This window comes from Schistosoma haematobium, chromosome ZW (assembly GCF_000699445.3).
Source record: "Schistosoma haematobium chromosome ZW, whole genome shotgun sequence".
NCBI classification, from domain to species: Eukaryota; Metazoa; Platyhelminthes; class Trematoda; order Strigeidida; family Schistosomatidae; genus Schistosoma; species Schistosoma haematobium.
In genome coordinates this window covers 20,738,962-20,755,220 of record NC_067195.1, presented here as the reverse complement: position 1 = coordinate 20,755,220, position 16,259 = coordinate 20,738,962, and the positions used below count along the sequence as shown (strand labels likewise).

Below are 16,259 nucleotides of genomic sequence, written 5' to 3'. Positions count from 1 at the left end.
TAAGTATAAAACCAGGTTAATTATAAGCCTACTGAGCCGACTAATCCACTAAGATATCACTGGTGACACTGTAGAATTCAAACAACGATTTGGACTAAAGAATAGCCGTTCAGGTAGGTTAGACACGCGCCCTTGCCCGTCAAAACCAAAGCAAGTAATCGGGTAAGTGACGGTTCTATAATTCATCAGCCAATCAAATCTAAATTGCAATAAATAAAGTTGATAAAAGATGCGGGAAAAATTACCAGTCACCACAAATGAACGCTATTCTATCCTGACTGGATAGAATACGCACAAAAGGAGGAGCAAATCAATATGGCTGCCGCCAAGAACAAGTATCAAGTAAAACAACATAGACGCGGTTCGGGAAGAAACACAAAAACTTAGTGAGGGCGTAAGAAAAATAAAAACTATGATACGAAATACAAATATTAACAATCCAAATGTAATCCAAAGACTAACAATGTACAACTGAAGGGATCAATTGGAACAAAGTGCAAGTGTATACATGGAGGGATTTTCACATACACCAAACATTCAAAACGGATCTTACAGTCACCCTGTTAAACGCTTTTATAATAAGTGTGCAGAAAACGGAATCGAACATAAATCAATCTAGACCTCTTCGGTTGCTATCTATCATTGCAAAATGGTCATGGGCTGTAAATGCTCCCTTCCCTCGGGAGCAAACACATCCTCCAGTACCAACTCTGGGCATTGTAACCATTACAGTGTTCGACATCTTTGCTTTATAAAATACACACAAAACAAGAAAATCTGCAGAACTCAATGGAATAAGTCCTAAGTTCATAAAACGCCGTAAAGAAGAGGTGATTCTTGTGTCGGAATACAAAACCCTACTGATGTCAGTCAAATAGTAATCGGACATCGGATGTAAACGTATCGCAATATAATCTGTAAGAGTTGCCGCAAGCAAATCATCAGTAATACTGAAGAACTGACGAGTATGATAGTCGGTTGCGTATCTGAGTGCCTAGGTAATTGTTCAGAGGAAGCTAATGTATACAAAAAGCTGAGCAACCCAAGAAACTCATTCAAGTCTAGTCAAACTCGACAATACACCTAAGTTGTAAGATCCAAACTAGGGTTTGAACTGAAGAATTGCTGTCCAGGTGAGTTAGATACGCGCTCTTGCCCGGTTGAAACCAAAACAAAGTAATTGGGTAAGATGACGGTTCTATAATTTATCATAAATTTAAGTGTACATTATTACCTAAACAAATATAACCACTCAGCTATCCAACCAATAATTGTTCAATTGATCAAATCTAAACTACAATAAATAAGAAAGTTGATAAAGGATGCAAGAAAAGTACCAATCACCACAAATAAATGTTATTCTATCCTGTCTGGATAGATCACGCACAGATTCGTTCAAAAAATAATACTTGGTTGCTTTATAACAATTCCAATTCTGGAACAGTGCTTCAATTAACAATCAAAAAAGCATAATTCCAGTCAATACAAGCAACACAATCAAAAGAGGGAACGAACCAATATGGCTGCTGACAAGGCTAAAAACCAAGTAAAACAACATAAATGCAGTTCAGGAAGAAACACGGAAACTTAGTGAAGGCGTATGAAAAATAAAAACTATAATAAAATACAAATATTACCAACCCAAACGGAATCAAAAAGACTAACAAAATGTACAACTGAAGGAATAAATAGGAACAAACTGCAAGTGTATACATGGAGGGATTTTCACACACAAAACATTCAAAATGGATCTTACATTTACCAACTCAGCTCGATTGATGAGAAAATAAGTGATATTAAACAGTTCACACAGAACTGGACAGCCTGCTCCAGACTGTAGTCTGTTTACAACCTCGTAAACAGATCCTCCCATAAAATAACACAGGGAAATGCGACAGTCAGTAAGCAACCTAAAGGTATATAAAGGGAAAATATGGGTAATAGGAAAAACGTGTTTCTAAGTTGAACTAAAGATTGTTGTTCTAAATAAAACCTAGCTCGTCACTCAAGTCGTAGAATTACAGTCTACTTAGGTATTAGTATGTTTACATTTGCTACCGTAAAAACAGACCTAACCCAAAAATTGTAAATGCTACATGGTGTGAAAACCTAACCTATGAGATCTTACGCCATTGTCTACACTGACTCGTCCTACATAAGGATCAGCAGTACAGTATTAAATATTTCTGATGAACGCAATATGGATGGGTATAGAGCAGTATACTCAGCACAATATGCAATAGGTTTTATATAGAGTGACCACGCCTGAATGGTTGAGCCATGTAAATTGGGATCATAGTTCTCGCCCTCACAATTACCGACCTCCTCCAAATGTTACATTTTAAATGTCAATCTTCTCAGCTATTATATGTTTGGCTTCGATAATCTTATAGTTAGGAACCAATAACACTATAGTACCACGAATAATGAGGTGGAGATGAAAGGCATGACAATATTCATACGTGATAGTGAACATTAAACAGGTAGTCAAATGGTGACATGCATTCACTATCATAATACAACTTACTGCTCAAACAGTCCATTTGCCGAAGTCTTCCTAACTTTGTTTTATCTCGAAAGGCATCAATTAAATGATTTTAGGAACATAACACCCTTCCACAGGCACTTCCACCCAACTGGAAAATGTACTCCGGCTGTGATCACCACAACCATACCTGTGATCTGATCAGATACTCGTGGCACGAAAACCCAATACTGCGTCTGTGGATATCACAGAGTAGGGCGTTCGTCTCAAAAACAGGTCGTCAAAACCATCATTTAAGCGATGTTATGTGATTAGGGGAAAAGGGGAAATCTTCAAACTCAGATCACCTTCTATCAAATCGTCAGCTTCTGGTTACATATGTTCATGTTCGGATACTAATGTAGATAGTAGCCACAGCACAGCCGTCTTTAAAATGATCAGAAACAATATATTCCAGAAAGACGAGGATTTTCCCTACATTTGCTACATATTAGAGACCACATGGCTAAAAGAGAATATCTTAAGCATTGATGAAGATCTACAGAACGTATAACGTCTAATGAGGATAACTAATGAGATAACGTGTAGGATATTTCCAGGAATCCATAGTGAAAACGTCTGTGGTAGACAAAGGATACAAAGGTAGCCAGTAAACTGCTGCTAGAAAAAATAATACCTGGAAGTGAGAATTAATAACTTCCTTATTTTATGTGGGGATTATGTTGTGTATCAAGATAACCACGTGCCCGAGCAGATAACAACCAGGCTGAAGTGAGGAGCAGAACACCTCTGTACAAAAAGAGCCTCGGGTAAGTGAAAAGTTTCCTTATAAAATTCAGATAAGATCTTCTACTTAACACTAAGAAACAGGAGCAATATAAGGTATGAAATGACAATAGGTATTTTCAGACCAAGTTGGGAGCTAAAACACAAGCCATGATTTCATTTACAGATGGAAGCTTACAAACAAACAGACCTGTAAACTTTAGTGGCTTTACGGTGACGAAATTATCAATCTAGCAGCAACAGAAGTCTCTGATTCTAATTCGGTCACGCAATGAAACCAGAAACCTACAAGCATGAAACACACTTCCACTCTGCCACCAGATAACGATCTGGGGAATATCTATGAATCTCTTGGGTTAGAACTGAGAAAACCAAGGCTTTTGCGCCCAGTAAAATCATGAGTGCGTGTAAACTACTCATACCTATAGTCTTGCCTGTCATAACACCGATATCTGACATATCTAGCCACCAACCGAAATTTCAGCAACTTCCAAGATAATGGACACAGACTTTTTTTATTCAGTCTTCAGAAGAGAAGAAGGGAAGGAAACAACTTGTAACAGACCGGTCGCATTATGGAATTTACGTGCAATAACTAGATGCGGGTATACGTGGACGCAGACAGTAAACTTCATGAAGTCCAACACAGACCCAGAAAAAGCAGACAACAAGCGTTTAGTTGAACAATCTACTGTGATCAAAGATACCGGTCTGTGTAATATTCCTCAACATCGAGAAAGCTCTCAACTCGTTACTACAATAATTTTCTATAGTAAAAGTTACTAAGACAAGTTTCACTCACCTACTCCCGTTGTTTTTCTGGGAAACCGGGTATTCTGCATCAAGGTAAATAGAGTGAATGGAAGATGAATTGTTTTGAAACAGGTCATTTCACACGAAACCATTGTAAAACCACTTCTCTTCGAAATTTTCATTCATAACTTTCTTAGTAGAAATAACCCAATGGTCCTAATCTGCTCTGAATACGTGAGGATATAGAGACATATGGAAATATAAGAGGATTCACTCGACTTCTGAAAGGTCCCGAAGATGCCACAGGTATTCGGACTTTGACAAAGCTTTAACCAGTAACACCTTCCAATATGAATCGTACCCACCAAGTGAAATCAAAAGACAGAAGCGAGGAGGTTCGAAGATATATTTGATAGGCTATCAGTATATCGAGGATCGTTCGATCTAATCTGACTAGCGATTGCGGGAATTGATGAGCACGACGTTCCTACTCGTGATCTGGTGCGGATGCATGACCGGGCGCCTTCACCTAGGTGATTCCATTAAAACTAATATGGTCAGAATCCAATGTCGATAACTTACAGAGCTATTTATTTTGGGGGTTTATTTACTGCTACAGTCCTCATAACAAATGAAAAGGAGGTTGTGGTCAGTGTGATAATATGACTCGTGAAATTGTCACATAAAAACATTTAGATTCACGTGTAGGAACAGAGTTACGTTTGTAGTAAAAGTCCCTTCCCATTTATCTTCACAAACCACAACCTAGGACCATTACCTACAAGGTGCCTGAAGATCAGTGTGGACTACACCTAGATATTTTTCAAAGCGAGTGTTATACTCATGAATAATAGCCCCAATTTCGAATTCTTACACAGTCCAAATAACCAGACTGACTAGAAATAGAAGAGACGAGCGGAAATACTACTGCCCGTTAGACACTGCGAATGACCCCAGCATGTACCGAAACAACTTGAAGCAAGCACAGTGTAACCAGATGTTTACATTCACTTGTTAAAAAGACACTGGATTTTGAAAGAATCTGCCTGACAGCTTTTTGTTTCTGCACCTGACTCTTTAACTCTGTAAATAATAAGACTGATCAGACGAAACAAATTACTATTGTGCAGGTATTCTGTCGACAGGTATTCATTCAGTTTTCTGAAATGACTAGCCTCGCGGTCTGAGGTTAATAACCTGAAGGACATAAACACGACAAAGGAAGTGAACCGAAATGTCGTAACAATATATGATACTGTTGTTTTAACTTGTTTCTATTGACTACACGGAGTTCCCGCTTTATCAAAATGCAAGAAAATGATACAACTAGAAGTAGAACCAGTTATTTTAAAAAATTACACGATTGAGAGACGTATAGGAAAAGGGGTTTGTGGCATATAATTTTCTTACTATCCACAGGCTTATGGGATAGTTTGGAAAGCGGTGAATAAGAAAACACACAAAAAATTAGCACTCAAAAAGATATTTGATGCTTTCAGGAATCAAACAGATGCTCAGGTATAAAGCACCATCTTAACCAGTCGTTCAGAGGACGTTTCGAGAAATATCATTTCTACAGCAATTTTCCAATCACCCAAATATCATCCGTCTTTTAAATGTTATAAAGGCGGAGAACGACAAAGATATTTACTTAGTTTTTGAATACATGGGTAATTAAAACTTTCATTTTTGATGAAAAATAGAAACTGACTTAAATAACTGCATCAAAAAAGGAAATATTCTGAAAGATGTTCATAAAAGGTTCATTTTGTACCAGTTGTTACGAGCAGTTAAATATATTCATTCCGGGAATGTAATACACCGTGATTTAAAGGTAAAACATTCTCATGATATTTATTCTGTGGGATCGCTTTATAAAGGCACCCAACACTGCTTTTGTCGCCATTTTATTTACTGACACATATCACTTTCTCATCGAACTTCACTTTTAAAACAGTAAGAATCGTTGTTATTTGGATATACTGTGAAATAGACATATGTAGAACGTTTATTTTTAACATGGATGTCCCTTATTATTACTTTTACCAACTGAACAACTATTTTCTTCTCAAATAAATGTACTGAGTTGTTGAAGTTGTCATTAGTCTCATTTTAGCAAATCGGACCTTTTGATCCCACTGAATAAAATGAACTTTTTTCTCTCCCTTCTCAGGAGTGAAGATAAAAGTTCATGTGTCTCATACAGTGTCTGATACTCTTATGTACTACTGAAACCCACTTTTGCTTCTTAACTTTTTACGAAGCTGTTTTTTATGTATTTTTGTTAAAAAAACTATGTGACTTGTAGTCTCGTTTTAGTACAAATGCAAATTAATTTTGTAGGAATTTTCAAAATGTTGGGATCAACTTTTTCAAACATATACATTAAGACAGGCATAACGGAGAAATATGACATAATTTCTTTAAAAGTCATTGCTTAATGCACGGAATTTTAGAATGCACTTTTTCATCTCACAGCTAAGGGACGGAATGCGACCAGTATAAGGTAAAAGCAAACAACATTTTGTTTTGTCTCTTTTTTTCAGCAAGTCCCACTTATATTTGAAATATAAACTCACCGTTTGGTTGCCAAGTGACTTTCTCCATATGTCAGAAATATTGGCTAAAAAACTGTAACTCTTGATTGTCATTTTTGAATAAATGGCCCATTATACCTTAGCGGATCAGTCATATTTATTTATTGAACTGAGCCATGTTGGTAGATGTAGACCACTTGGTTGGGATCCGCGAGATGATAGCAGCCGATGGTTAGAGACCTTGAAAGACATGGATCAAAATCGTTTGCATTGGAAAAGGACTAAAATACTGTGATCCAGGCATTATCTGTTACAATCTTTACCATATGCTTAAAGTTACTTGAAATTTAGATTTGAAATAGTTCTGCCCAAATGTTTAAAAACACTGATAACAGTTTCTTTTTAAGAGGTTAAGCCAAAGCTACTTGTTTCCATTAATCTTTTTACACAAGGCACTGGTGATGCTTAATTTCTACGAATTTACTTTTATTCTCTAAAAAATAATTAAAACAAAAACTCGACTGATTAGGTAGTAGTTTATGTCTCTTATATAAACCTTAAAGCAAGTCGCTCGAACATATCTTCGCCTAATAAATTAAAATAAACCGCCTATACAAAAGCTCTTAGCTCAGCCAGGTTGTAAGACTTGACAATAAATGATAAACTTCGATGCTTTATTACAAGCCTCAAAGCGACTCATCGTGATATATATGGTCAACAAGTGAGATATAAACGTTAACTATATGATATTCAAATAATCTACCTTATATTTCATCTAGGAATGATTTCATTTCAGACAGAAGGTTGCAACTATGTTTAATTTGATTTAACTTTCTAGTTCAGAAAATACAATTGTTTACAACTCGTTTTTTTATTATTTCTCAAACACCATAATGAGTTAGTCAAGAATCATGTGAGATACATTCTTGTATATGTCTAAATGTGTAGATGAAATTCACTTGAAAGTATAATAAAACTGACTCACATGGAATTAGAACATTGTGCTACTAAGTTGAGCGCAAAAAGTTTGAAAACAGCGAAGATGCTTTGTAAATCTGGTTATCGATTGACCGTGAATCCTGACTGCTGAAAAAAATAAACCTCTCAATTTATACTGATGAAACATGGAAAAAATTTGTTTATTCAACTAAGTCAACTTATTGCTTATACGTCCTGGTATTTAGACAGATGCCTCTAAACAACATCATTCAAGATACTTCCCGCAATAAGAAACCTGTCAAAAAATTGTTGAGTTTGGTTGTTAACAGTTCCCACGCGTATCAAGCGTTGGTTAGCTCTGTTTATATTACTGTGTGATATTTGTAGATCGAAAGTGATGCCCTACATTATAACAGGCCGTTGTTAGCTTTTGCACTCCGCGGCATTATAGAAAGAGGCAATACTAAACCAATTAAATTTGAAAAATGTTTACAAAAGACTGAACACACTCACATCAATAAATAAGATTTTTTTCTTGTTATTTGGGCTTCTTCACGATGGTTATTATTAGGTACTAATAAAGTCCATATGTTTTCATACAATACAATCTAGAAGCAAATAGCTGATAGTAAATAATTAATGATATGAGACTATAACTGATTGTTTTTACTATTTTGATATAATTAGCACTTCGTATTTCTTTAATTATTTAATTAAATTGTGCAGTTACTTCAATCCGTAACGGTTCCTAATGCTGGAGTTGTTTGCATTCAATGTAACTTCGAGCCAACCGGACCGAAATATAATACTAAACTTTAGTTTCGATTATTGTCTTTGTAGGCTGTATTACGTGTTGGTTTTACAATTAGATATTTAGGTCGTAAGAAATAAAAGGACAAGCTAATCTTACTGGTTCAACTTTTTTCTATAATTTACAAATTTCTCACCACTCCAACGCTGTTTACTCGTTTTCCTCTGTCTCACATTTTATTTGCCACTCTGTGTTTGTCAGCTTTAATTTCCTGTGATGATATTAATACCTTTATTTGTATGAAGTTCTATTTTACCATTTTTATTGATAAATCGTTTTTGATAGCAATCTTATTTCGTTTCTCACTCTTTATTATATTTATTTACATTACATTCCATTGTTTATCACTGTGTACAATTTTTTGTATGACCCTGCTAAAGATTCTATTATTTCCATTATTTTATTTATGTTTATATATGTACTGTGAAAAACTAAGGTTTGTATGTGTTTGGGTAAGTATTCCCTCTTTACAATTGAACACACCCAAAAGCCAATTTTTTTATTTAAATTTTGTCACCCAACATTCCTTTTACTGACCCAGTTATTCTTCACATTGAACGTATCATGAAACGGTTTATTCTTCATACGTTAAAAGTTATTTATTTATTTATTCTTTAAAACCTTCAATACCCTCCCACATCAATAATATGTATATGTATAAACTAACAGTAAAAATATATTTTGTAAAGTATTTTGGACTGATGGAATCGTCGAATAATTGACATTTTCTCCCTAATATCTTTCCAACTTTGAAAAAGGAAAGTTTGTTTACCTTAGAGAAATTTATGAAACAATCTGAATATTTACATTCTTGTTCACTCAGAGTGTTGCCTTTTCCCTTGTGTATGTTAAGGTCTACTGCTGTAGAGGTTGATACTGCACTGGCTGTGTTCACCTGCATTTTTGCTGTGTATGGGACAGGGGAGTTAGGTCATCTGCGAAGTCCGGATCGTCTAGCGGCATCCAAGTTGTCTATTGTGTTTCGTGCTTTGCCTGAGATATGGAGGTTTTCGAACTCCAGTCAGCCGCCGGAATAAAGAGAAAGGGAGAAAGAAAACATCCTTATCTGACACCGGTCTACACTTAGAATGGATCTATGAGCTGACTTCCATGCACCGCTCTGCAGTGAATGAATTCTATATGAATTCTGTATGATGATGATGATGATATTCTCAGGTACGACATAGTGTCAAAAGAGATTCGATAAGGTCCTTATATCTATTCTGTGAATATTTTGTTATAGTCAAATAATTCGATGAATAGTGACGACCTCAACAATCACTTGTAGTGTCACGATTTAATCGGTATGCGACCAATTCATCCAGCCTCTCGATCTTAAAGCTGGTTGTCTGCTGAATCTTTCATCCAGTTCAGCAGCACACTAATCAAAACCTCTCCTGGTACCTACAGTAGTGTGGTCCCCCTGTAGTTCCCACACTTACTAAGATCTCCTTTCTTTGGTATCCTGATGATTTATCTTTCGTTCCAGTCTGATGGTGATTGCTCTTCCTCCCAAATTCGTCTTAACAGAACATGAAGCATCTTAGAAGTTACCTCTGTGTCTTACGTGTTTCGTGTGTTGTGTTATATGGTTTTGCTGCTTGCCCACATGATTTATCTAATGGTCATAATGATGCCTTCCGGTCGTTCTTCATAGTAGTTTCTTCTTATTTGATTCGGCCTTGTAAGGCTTGGAGCCTGTTATTGAGAGCTATCTTGAATTCGTTGAGTTTGTCAGTATATTAAAGCAAGGCTATACTAAACGTTTGTAATGCTGCTTTTATTGAAACAGATATGATCGATCTGATTCTCTTTAGTGTGATCCAGTGAGACCCATGTAGATTTGTGTATGCCTTTATGGAAGAATATTGTGCCGCCTATAACCATTTTGTTGAATAGACATAGATTTGCAAATCTCATTATTCTCGTCTCTTTCTCCTAGTCCATGTCGTCCCATGATATCTTCATATTCGGTGTTTTCCATTCCGAATTTGGTGTTTAGATCTCCCACCAGGGTGATTAGATCCTTTCCTGAGCACTTCGCCATGATCGACTGAAGCCTCGTAAAACGGATCTTTATCGTCGTCACTGCTATCATTTGTGGGTGCATAACACTGGATAACATTCATTGTGATCCCCTCCTTTGTTTTGAATGGTGCCTTGATGATCCTGGAATGATGATATTCCCATCCTATGAGTGCTTTACGTGCTTCTTTGGACAGCATCAGAGCAACTCCGTGTGTGGAGCATTTTCTTCTTGGTGACCAGAGTACAATAACACTTCTCTCAAAGCTAATCTTTTCTATCCAGCATGGGTCCAATGGGTTTCACTTATTCCGAGAACCGCCAAGTTGTATCTCTTCATTTCTGTGGCTGTTTGATTGGTCCTCCCGGTCTCCAAGATTGTCCGGACATCCCATGTATCTATATTAATTGTTGCTTGGTCGTTAGGAGAGATATCGGTCTCGTGAATCCAGAGGAATATCAGCTTTCACCACGAGACGTCATGATTCTCCTAAATGAAGATTCTTCAACTGCCAGGATAGACTTCAAATGGTTTGAATTATGTTTTCTGGTTAGAGTGTTTTAGTAATGTTGTCTTCTATGGAGCGAAGTGGCTGACCCCATGCCAGACCCTCCTACTTTATTCGGGCTTGGGACCTGCATTTACTGTAGAATGGCTATGGGGTGAGTTAAAAAATCTTCATAATAGTCTGAATCTGTAAAATGTGATCATGATATTCCACTTTCTCTTCCAAATTAGGTAGAATGAGCTATAAAGCTGTAGCCGGATTCGCATACTCACAAATTTAAGTGTTCAAGTATACGATAGGAAAAGTGTGAATCTTTATGGTTGGGCGACATTCTAGTTTCTGACTGGATAGCGTAAGAGTATATTCGGGAAAAAGGATACGAGTAACTTTACCAATTCATTATCTGTAATACCAGATGGAATTTTGGTCCGACGACGTAATTCATGACCAATAAAGAAAGTATAGATAGGAAATGATTTAGGAGGTCTAATTTCTTCACACATCTTTAAGCCAGATAAATTGTGACGCCTGTTAAAATTAAACAAAGGGGACGTAGAATTGAAAACTGTAATAAGTAAAACGAATATATAACAACCGGGAAATTTCGCGAATTGTCAAAAATGGTTCCCATTGTAAATCAGTCTTATTCGGGAAACCATAAGTGAAAACTAAATTATCATCGGGAAAGTATCCATCTATTTTCTCTTACTCTTTCGCAAGATATGTTTATTGCCCCCAAAGAAGTTACTTCTAAATCTGGGGTATAAAACTCGATCCATTAATTAAGATTATTTAACAAAATCAGTTTATGATACAGAACTACTTATTATCTAGCGTTTTTTCGATCATCTAACACTAACTGTTTATGACTATTTTAATACTATTTCTTGTCGCAAAATGAAATATCTACTTATACCCATTAATGTAATTATATAATTTTACTTATAAGTTCTTTTAAAAAGATTTGCTCGTAACTGCACAGTATAAGTTATGTTGTGGTTATATTATGTTAAAGATTTTCAAATATTAAACAAAATTATAAATGCCAGTTTGTTCATCAGAGTGGGAAGATATGTATTTTTCCCTAAAACTGCTCATCCATTTGATTTAATTATATCTTAGCTTTCAGACCAGATTTTATGGATATTCAGTTTTCATAGTGTACCATCGTTATAGTTATCGTCTAAATTTTTAGATCAGTGAGGTTTAATTTATTTAAATTGATTTTAAGTTACAGAAACCTGTTTGTATCTGAGTTTTAGCTGTCATACTATTATCTAATGATACCTTTACATCTAGTCTATCATAAATTTTACTATTTTAAAGGAAAATTATGAGATGCATTCAAACTAAAAGAACGATCAACAGTAGTATTTCAGTATTTAGTTTTGCGTAAACTTACGCAAGTGATGATTTGAGTTATCCTCAACCTCATTTGACCGATAAATGAAGTTGTTGATAATAAGGAATTTATTTTATATCTAATTCTGAATTATGTATATTAAATTTTCTATTCTTACTTAATTCTTGCTCTCTGGTGCAATTTTCTTGTTTCCATTATAAAAGCGACTTTCTGTTTTATTCGGAAACGAATGTCTAAACCTGAACTATTGACTATGATATCATTTTCTCACTTCTTTTCCTAGTGAGACGTTTCGAATATACCATTTTATTCTATTTTTATTTAAATAACTAAAAGTAAATTAGGATATCACAATGAAGTACTCAAGTTTTAAACATTTTAGAACAAATTTTATTGACTAAATAATCTCCAAAAATAAATTATTCATCATATATTTTATCATTATGTGTAATAAGGTAAAACGTTCTAACACTGACTGATCACCATCTGTTGAGGATATTCCATTAATCAAATTTTGACAAGTAGTTTGTGGACATTTTTCTGAGCTGAAGATAAAACAAGTAGTCAGAACTCTGTGGGTATCCTGTTATTTCCAGTCAGTGATAAGATTTATCCTGATACTGCTTATTTTATTTTATTTTTCGTTTACATTTATAGCCATCTAATGTTCTGTTAAACTCAGACTGTTTGGTGAAACTATGTGATTTCGGCTTGACACGTTCATTGACAAATACTCTAGAAAATCGTACAACATCTATGGAATCATTTATAGATGGAGATGATGATTATGACAATCCTGTGCTAACCGAATATGTAGCTACGAGATGGTATCGGGCACCAGAAATTCTGCTAGCTTCAAATCGTTATACAAAATATGTAGATATATGGAGCTTAGGGTGCATATTAGGCGAAATGTTACTTGGCAAAGCATTATTTCCCGGTACATCGACAATCAATCAAATTGAGAGAATCATATCGGTTATGGAAAGACCGACAATACAAGGTTAGTCCTTCAATATCAGCTTTCCAAACTAAAATTTGATTAGGTTAATATGAATGTAAAATAACTACTTTTTAATTGGACGTCATAAATTAGTAAGAGAAAATAGATTATCCAGATATTTATTCAAGAGAAAACTTTTCATCAAAACGTATTTTCCATTTGTGTTCATCGTCAAATTATATATCAGTTTGTGAGAAACATACTTTGACCATCAAAGTTTAAACGCGTTTCGAATAGAATATTCTAGTAGTTATATCTCCAAATTTAGCTGATATTCAATTTAAAATTATGAGAACACAACCCTTGTCACTAGCGATGTTTTTAATAGCGGATCGATAGTCACATAGATGTGTTAAACGATATATCGTTTTGAATGCTTCCAGATCTTAACTACACAGTGGAGAAATCGAGCGAGATCCCATGCGAAAACAGATATATCTTAAACAAATTTTTTTAGAAGCCAGAAAAAGCGAGAGTGGAGCTGTGCTGATTCTATGGTTTTCATGCAAGTTCACCAAAGCACTCCCCCCAATGGTCCCACTAACTATTATATCACGGTTAAAACGCTTGCCGTTTTTTTGAAAACCAAAACCAACTTTTAATAATTATACAATCTATCTTTGACCACCCTCAGGCTATTCTCAGTTTCCATTTACTTCGGTCAAAATTGCATAGTGAGTTAAATAATGGGTGATCATATGCCTTAAAACCTTGAGTGAAGATAAAGAATTTTGGCTTATGGTTTGTAATTTATGTCACCATATTTGTTGTTTGTTAATTATCTTTATCAGTTAATGTACACAAATCTTGTTTCAAAATACAGTAATTCTACGTGACATACTCTCCTAGAGTCTGAACACTGAATATTATTCATTCTAAGAATTTCTTAATTTTCTAGTCAAACGCATGAAAGTCTGCTTTAATGAGTCCCTATGAGATCAGAAATCTGTTGGAATTAAATAAGATTCTTTTATTAAGGATATCATTTTATTCGCATAGAAAAATCAATTCTTTTGGTTAATTTTATGTATAATAATTTACATGTATCAAATACCAGTCAATCTACTTTTAATCATTTACTATTTCAAAGCACACCTTGGAATAAGTAAGAGATATTTGCTCCAAGATGTAGAAACTCATTCTGAGCACTAATTCCTTTACTAAATGTCAATTATAAGATGAACGAAATACAGTCTCTTTAGTAAAACGTAGAGTGATGAGACACATAAATCTCAATGCTACAAGACGAAAGTATTTATGTATTGCAAAGTTGAAATTTGCTGATCCCTAATTCCCAGTAAAGTAGATTATCAGTAACCGTTAAATGTGATACGTTTTTAAGTTTGGTTTCATAAGGGATAACTAGTGTACCAAATTAGTACTAGATGACTACCAATCGCCTTGTGGAATCCAACAATCCTGAGATAGGTACTCACAAGATACATTGGAAGATGGTTCCACGATATTATAGCTAAACTGAGGCTAAATATATAACTCACAAAATGCTGGCTAGGAAGTATAGAGGTTAAGCACTCGTACGAGAAACTGAACGTCCTGGGTTCGACCCCTGATATTGGGGTCACGGTTACACAGCTAAGTTGTTCCTTATCAGGACGAAACAGCTATCTAACCCATTTTGGATAATAATGGTTATTCAACTAAGATCATCCCGTAATATTAACTATAAAATCCTTGAGCTCTCAAAGTTTACGATGAAATCTGTTTTTAAATCAAATATTTTCCCAAAAATCTGATAGCTAAATAATTAGAATTTACGAATATATTGAATACTTCTAATTGATAAACCCTCAAAAAATGAACATAATAAGTAAACGAAGAAAGTCACCAACAATAAAAACAAAATTCAAGGTTTGTTTCAAATGAACCTAAAGACAACTGAATTGAAATATCAAAAATGCTGTATAGACAAAAAAATGAAACAAAGAAAGTGTTTAACCCTCGAATATTTCTATGAAGGTAAGTGACTCAATGTATTATTGAAGAGATCCTCTCCGACTGCTTAGAAAAAAGAATTATACAACTCACTACTTTATGTCTATCAGTATCTACCGATATATAAATATATATATATATATATTCTTACGCTCAGTATCACCAGAATGAGAGTGGGGTTGAACAGGGTGAGAAACTATGGGGTTGAAATAATAATATCAGTGGCATCCTAAACCAAATTCTAAGCTAGTCAGCTAGTGGAAAATGATAAATAAATGAATCTGATCCACTGCTACGGATTATGGATCAAGTCATTACACGAATCTGTCATAAAATAAATGAGTTCATAGAATGACGGTTTAATTTAATTTAGTCACTCCTACTTTTTCCTCAAACTATATTATGTTAGTCGGCACAGTACAGTGAGTTTACAATATCTGAGCTGAAAAAAAATTACATCGTCATTCGTTGACATGTTATTTCTATTTAGTATTCTACACCTAACTTCTGTAACACAGATTCAGTGGTTCCATTGTATGCAAACTACACTTCGAAAACTTCTATAGTCAACGGATACTTGGAAAGGATAAATAATAAGACTAAGTCGTTGATACTTTTGACATAATTCATGGAAATAGAATACTGTCTTATGAAAATGCTTTAATAACGTTGAGCATTATTTTTACAACCACTCGTAAAATAGTAAATAAAATACACAGAATCATTACAACTTAAATTTATGGAAATCATAACAATGAAAGAAAGAAATTCTATCACGGAAACTCAATAAATTAGTTAGGATAAAGGCGTTGTTTAACTTTACAAATGTCCTAAATTTATATAAGTAATGTGATCACTTATCTCTCATTTTTAGCTCAAAAGAAAAATACCTAACCCTTAACACCATGGTAACAAACTTCCGTTTTAGTCATTATGTCGATTAATTTGTTTGTATATTTTAGTCACAGACTGAAATGAACTAAGAATAAAATCGTTGATGGGTTTTAGTTGAGATTAGTTCAATATGTTGTGGATGAGACTTATCACAGAGACAACTCAGTTGGGTACCACTGATAACCAGGGTAGATTGGACTG

General features: G+C 34.8%; 1 protein-coding gene across 2 annotated transcripts in view; it reads left to right on the top strand.

Annotated features, from left to right (window-relative positions):
* Positions 1 to 5,238: 5,238 nt before the first annotated feature.
* The window catches only part of MAPK15_1 (Mitogen-activated protein kinase 15), a 43,335-nt gene continuing 32,314 nt past the window's right edge, over positions 5,239 to 16,259 (top strand). Inside the window, exons 1-6 of one of the 2 annotated variants that reach the window (XM_051210672.1) lie at positions 5,239 to 5,410; positions 5,444 to 5,542; positions 5,574 to 5,694; positions 5,728 to 6,530; positions 8,227 to 10,999; positions 12,866 to 13,211. In XM_051210672.1, the coding sequence (XP_051070687.1) occupies positions 12,965 to 13,211 (247 nt within the window). In that variant the 5' untranslated portion in view covers positions 5,239 to 5,410; positions 5,444 to 5,542; positions 5,574 to 5,694; ... (1 more) ...; positions 8,227 to 10,999; positions 12,866 to 12,964. The remainder of the gene's footprint in view (positions 5,411 to 5,443; positions 5,543 to 5,573; positions 5,695 to 5,727; positions 6,531 to 8,226; positions 11,000 to 12,865; positions 13,212 to 16,259) is intronic. The other variant, XM_035730601.2, reaches the window with a different exon arrangement.